The 5,763-nt window shown below is 37.4% G+C and overlaps 1 protein-coding gene across 1 annotated transcript; it reads right to left on the reverse strand.

Moving 5' to 3' along the window:
• Window positions 1-478: 478 nt before the first annotated feature.
• Window positions 479-1,051, reverse strand: LOC149235144 (RING-H2 finger protein ATL78-like). The gene has a single exon (XM_089368471.1). The coding sequence runs from the start codon at window positions 1,049-1,051 to the stop codon at window positions 479-481; it is 573 nt and encodes a 190-aa protein (XP_089224597.1).
• Window positions 1,052-5,763: the final 4,712 nt, after the last annotated feature.

Raw genomic sequence — 5,763 nt, forward strand, 5'->3', positions numbered from 1 at the left:
TGCCAATTTTCTTGCCATTCTTCACTCTAAAGCTCTTTCGTTTCTTTATGTTATTCTTTGACCGGTGGAATATTCGTGTGTGCTTTGAACATCTTAGGGAAAGAATGTAAGCAACTATAATTTCCTGTTCTTGCTTGCTGTATAATTATCATTTTATTTTCATTAAAGAGATTGCAGATGCACTCCATGTCCTTTGTGAAATGCAGCAGTTAATAAACTCATTTATAATAAATACATTCTGAGCATCACGAGCTTAAAGGTCGTGTATGCTACACAACTTATTTCTAGTAGCGGTAAATTTCTACTGTCAGTCTTCTGTGTTAGAATGAATTTTTCATGGCCGGTGCCTCAAACTTAGAAAGTGCACCGTCTGCAAAAGAGTCGTTGTGCCTTCCCTGTCATTTGGAGAATCCCAGGAATGAATCTCGCCATTTCTGTAATGAGCGGCAAGCCCCTCAAATTTTTCCGATCCTCATCTTTAAGCCTCATTGACATTTCGTTGAGCTACCTTCGACGACTTCTTGACCATTACATAAAGTAGGGAATGGCGACATGAAGGACAAGAGGGATTGGAAGCCAACCACGTGTCTATGCAATCCAAGTGGAAACTGTGAGAGCATTCTGGTAATACTCTCACCTTTTCTCCGTCCATGAATTCTGTCAAGCAAATAGGGCAATCCATGCCTGCCAGAGGCGAGCCGGCCGTGTGGTACACTGTGGCGGGCAGTGCCTTTATATCGATTTGCCTGCAGATGCTACCTTTGACTCCTCCAACACCAGAGACGGTCCCTGGCTCGGCCACCACTGGCCATCGTCTGCAGAGCAGTCTACAGCGTATCATGACACTCACACCCAAAGCACATATGGTGGAACAGAGAAACGCCGCAAGGATGATGGCTAAGTTCGAGTCGAAACTAGCTTTCGCTACGTAGGTAACCGCTGCCGGAATCTCCACTGACGGGCTGATGGGAGTCGATGACAGCAATATCCTGCGATCTTCTAACAATCTTCTGTATTGAACAGAGGATGGCAAGGCTGAAATACTCTGCATTTTGCTGGAAAAGAGGTCCAATGATATCGAACCTTCGAGGTGTGTCAAGGCACAGTGGCAATTAGGTTGGACACCGATTGCAAGATTATTGTGAAAGCCGAGGAAAATGTTGCAGATGGAAGGAAGATTCTGTGGTTGTGAAGGAATTGAGTGGACGCTTCTTCCTAAATAGATGAGCAGGAAGAACAGGGCATATTCCGCAGGTAAAGGCAATGGGGGCGCGCCCACAGAAAACGCTCCTGACAGGCATGAAAAGACTGGACGGTCTTCGAATAAACAAGAAACTACTTTGATAAAAAAAGGAACTGGGCCAGAGTCTAATAACTACGGAATATTAGTAATGGGGGGCAGACAAACGTACTGGTTGTACCACGAGTCTCTAGGACTCTGATTCTTCCGACCCATTAGTTCCGTTGCATTATTCTGACATCCTGTTCTTTTATATGTTTCTGCGGTTTTCTGCTTGGATATGCTTCGTTTATACCATGCTCTCTATTATATTAAAAGTTATAGTGAGGACACTATCGCCCTGGTCGTCGCTGGCCCGAATGTTATCGGATTCCAAAATAAAGTAAAAGCAAATTCAACTCCAGAGATCCACTTTTGGACCGGGTCACAACCATCTGAACTCAAATAATGTAGATTCTTCCGAATTTTTTTGTTGGCCAGTTTATCTGCAGTCACACAGATATCACTGCAACATGCAATATTTAATTTATGATTTTAGTGGTTATCTAAACAAAAGCATTTAAACTATCAAAATCCATATATATATATATATAAATAATAATATTATTATCAAAACAATGATATTTAAATTGTGAAAATCACCAAAAATAACAACTCCCGCTACCTAATTTTTTCCATTTACATCATAAATGCCTTGTGACTTAACAAAACACCATGAATTATGACTTAATAAAACACCATGCTCTACATCCTTCTGAAATTTAATATTACACCATGAACAAAACACCACTCTACACATCTACACACCATGAACTAGATCCTTCTGAAATTTAATAGTACACGCTACTTATGGGAGTCTCACTAATTACTCCACCGCTTTACACACCATGAACTAGATCCTTCTGAAATTTAATAATACATGCCACTTATGGGATCTCAGTAATTATTCCACCGCTTCTAGGCAGATTCTCCATGAAACCGGCGTTAGAGGCATCTTGTTTTATTAGTCGAGTGTTCCCGAGTTTTAAACTATGCCGCGTGAAGTTATTAGACTTGGCAAAGATTTCAGACATGTATGTTGACATCTCGCAGAAGTCATATAATGTCCACATTTTTCACTTCTGGCTTACAAATTCTTTACAACATTAATATGTATGTCATTTGATATCCACAGTAAAATTCATGATTTAATAATTGTTTTTATTTTACAAAAACTTAATTCTTTATTTAAAATATCTTACATAGTTTATATAGCGAAAACTAAAGCATACATAATAATTATTTAACTAAAGCATACGTAGTAATTATTTATTACTCATAAAAATTAATAATTATATTAGATTAATAGGTTTATCAGTCGCACTTGCGGCTGTAAATTTTAGTTGACTCTCCGTTACTTTACCCAGTTTTTGTGACTTTAATTAAAGTTTTTGAAAATTAATTTTTTTTTTTAATTCAATTTTTTTTTGGTTGTGATTTGTATTAAAGTTTTTGAAAATTTTGAATATTCTTATTTTTTGGTAAATTAAAAATTATTTTTTTAATTTTTGTGACTTGAATTAAAGTTTTTAAAAAATGTTAAATATTTTTATTTTCTTATAAATTCAAAAATCATTTTTTAATTTCAACAAATCTTATTTCTAATTTTTATTTCTAGTTTTTCATTGACCGAACTAACTTTGATGTGACATAACTGTCAAATATGTTGTCATTAATGGCAAAGAATGACAACGGTGTTGATAGATATGGCAAAAGATAAAGATAATTGCAAGATGAGCAGAGCACGGATGGCAAAGGTGCAACGATTTTGAAGGAATTTCTTGTGCATAAGATCACTTCAAGAGTAGATGAAACACAGATGGAAATAACTTTGAAAGAACTTTCCAGTCATATGTGGAAGTCAAAAAATGACCCGAAGGATCCGAAGATATTCAAAGTCAAAGGTTACAAACCGCATGGTCAAAGGTTGCAGCCAAAAATAGAGATGTGGTCTTAGCAACCGTTAAATCTAACAGTTGGCGAAACTTGGGAGAGCAGACAACGAAAAGGGTATGGAGGTGACTATTTAAACGGGGGACATGTTCACGAGCGGATCAAGCGCCACACGTCCCCATTGACGCATCAACAATATTGCGCAGGGTGAGTTCGCTTCAGGTTAACGCATAGGGGGATGGTGCAAAGGCGGCTTATCCAGACCGTCGATTGCTAGATCAATGGTCGAGGATGACTGTGCCACCCCGCCGCCTCCCTCTAAACCATAATCAGCTTCAGGGGGGTGCGTAAACCACAAACTGGTTTTGTATAACCATGACGATGTCATGTGATCGTAGACTAACCAATGACAACTCAGTTATACAATGACACAAGGTGGACATATATATGACCAAAAAATTAATGACAAGGGGGCACAACGAATACATGGTAGAAGACGTGGATGCACATGTTAACCTTGATAACATCACCATGATGACAATACAAACCTAGAGACGTGGCAAGCAAATTTTATGTTTTTGGGTGTCCTAGTGGCTCAAATCTGGGTGATACATGTTGCACTCTAGAGGCACCATGTGGCAGAGATGATGTAACCATGACATCATCCCATAGTCTTGATCCCAAAAGGCCATAGTCTTGATCCCATAAGCTCAAATTTTGATTTATCGGTTCATAGGTGCAGTAGACGGACCCATGAGGACAACTCATCCCAATCCCCAGAACTCAGAGGTGAGTTATGATAATGGAAAGAAGAACCTGTAGGCTGACAAAGCGCCAAGGCAGAAAGGAAGCCCCAAATGACACATAATCCCCTAAGGTAGATCCCAGAGGAATTTATGAAATAACAAAGGGATAAAGGATCTAGGAGCCCAGCCTTAAGCACTGAGACTTGGTTCTGTGTGGCATAGTGACCAAAGGTGTGGGTTTGATAAGCACTTAGAGACTAAGGTTGAGGTTACAACTACTTGGTCATATAGGCTATAGGGCCAATGTACGAAGTGCTAGGGGCTTAAGGGTCAAATACGATAGCATGGACATCATTGGTAGTATCTTTGGCAATTTAGCCAAATACAACACTCACAAAAGTTAGAACTGTATTTAAATCTACAACCAAACATTGGCAAACTGCTAGAATCAGCAGAATTGACAAAAAACTTAGGGATTGAATTCTGAATAGTAGATCAGTGCCTAAATACTTGGAGAACGCATTCAAATAATATGACAAGAGCTAGATTAAGACAAAATAAGAGATTCATGCAAGGTAAAATCAGTAAGTTAACTAAAATGCTAGAAGCCATTTTTATTACTCAAAATTATTTATAAGCATAATTGATTGAACAGGTTTTATAGAGTATTTCGTTAGTGTGTGAGTTTATATGGATTGATGTTTCTGACATCCTTAGTAATCAGAGATTGACGAAGGTGTTGGTGATAGTCAAAAAATTGTTTTATCTTGTAAAATAGAACTCCTTATTGATTTGAGTATGAAAGGTGAATCATGAAGGTCAGCAAGTTGTAGATTGAAATTAAGGGGTTCTAACTCCTTCCAGTAGTTACTAGTAAATTTCTATGGGCTAGAGCTCCTTTCAGTAGAATCTGATAAATTCAGGGGTTGAAGCTCCTTTTAGTTGTAGTTAATAAATTAAGGGGTAGTTGCTTCATGTTGGTTGTAGGAAGAGAATTTTGTAACAACAATTTGTAACTTACCGTATGAAGGAATTGAAGAAAATTTTGAAGAATTTGTGTGTTTGTTTGTGTTACTTATGTTATTTATTGACATACACTTGTAAGTGAATTATTGAAGTATTTCGTGGTGTCTTAATACCATTACAAGTTGAACAAAGTTTTTAAAATTCCTACAGTATTGATTCACACCAACCGAGTATTGTCATAGTTTCTAACAATAATTCTCATGGTGGAGGGCAATTTATTTTGGAATTTTTGAGTGTCCGATAAATCATTTTAACATTAAAACAAAAAAAGGCTAATTTTGTATGTGTACATTCTATGAATGAGTGTCTTGACACTCACATTAAGATTGTTATGTCTGACATTGCTACTTCTCTACCGAATGATGCTAAAGTTAACGAGATTTCAGGTCTCTTACATAAGCGAGGTCGTGGGCAGGTTGCGGCGAGTGGATGAACAAATAACTTGAGGAAAAATTCATTGTGGAAAGTGCAGAGGTGAAAACGATGGTAAAGTACAGTGGTAAAGCCTAACTCGATATTATTTCAAAGAGACTAAGAATAAGACAAATAGATTATGACCCTTCGAGTCAGACCATCTATGGGATTGTACAATGCTTGATTGTGCTAAGCTTACATTAAAAGATTTCATTCTGTTGAGTAAGCCTCTAAACTCCGTATTGGTTTAACGTATATTCATCTTAAAACCTCCACATATCAATTCCTTATGACTATTGTTATTACATTAAATCATCTCCATCTCACCTCTTACAATGTTTATTATATACGCAACATAACTTATGGTAGGAAAGAAGAGAGTGATTATGTGGAGATTACAATGAA

The sequence above is a fragment of the Pinus tabuliformis genome, chromosome 8 (assembly GCF_031772625.1).
Source record: "Pinus tabuliformis cultivar Carrire ecotype Pingquan chromosome 8, CPIR1, whole genome shotgun sequence".
In the NCBI taxonomy this organism is placed as follows: domain Eukaryota; kingdom Viridiplantae; phylum Streptophyta; class Pinopsida; order Pinales; family Pinaceae; genus Pinus; species Pinus tabuliformis.

Excerpts from the sequence above, each read along its gene's own strand:
- LOC149235144 (XM_089368471.1), bottom strand. The coding sequence starts at position 1,051 with ATGCAGAGTATTTCAGCCTTGCCATCCTCTGTTCAATACAGAAGATTG.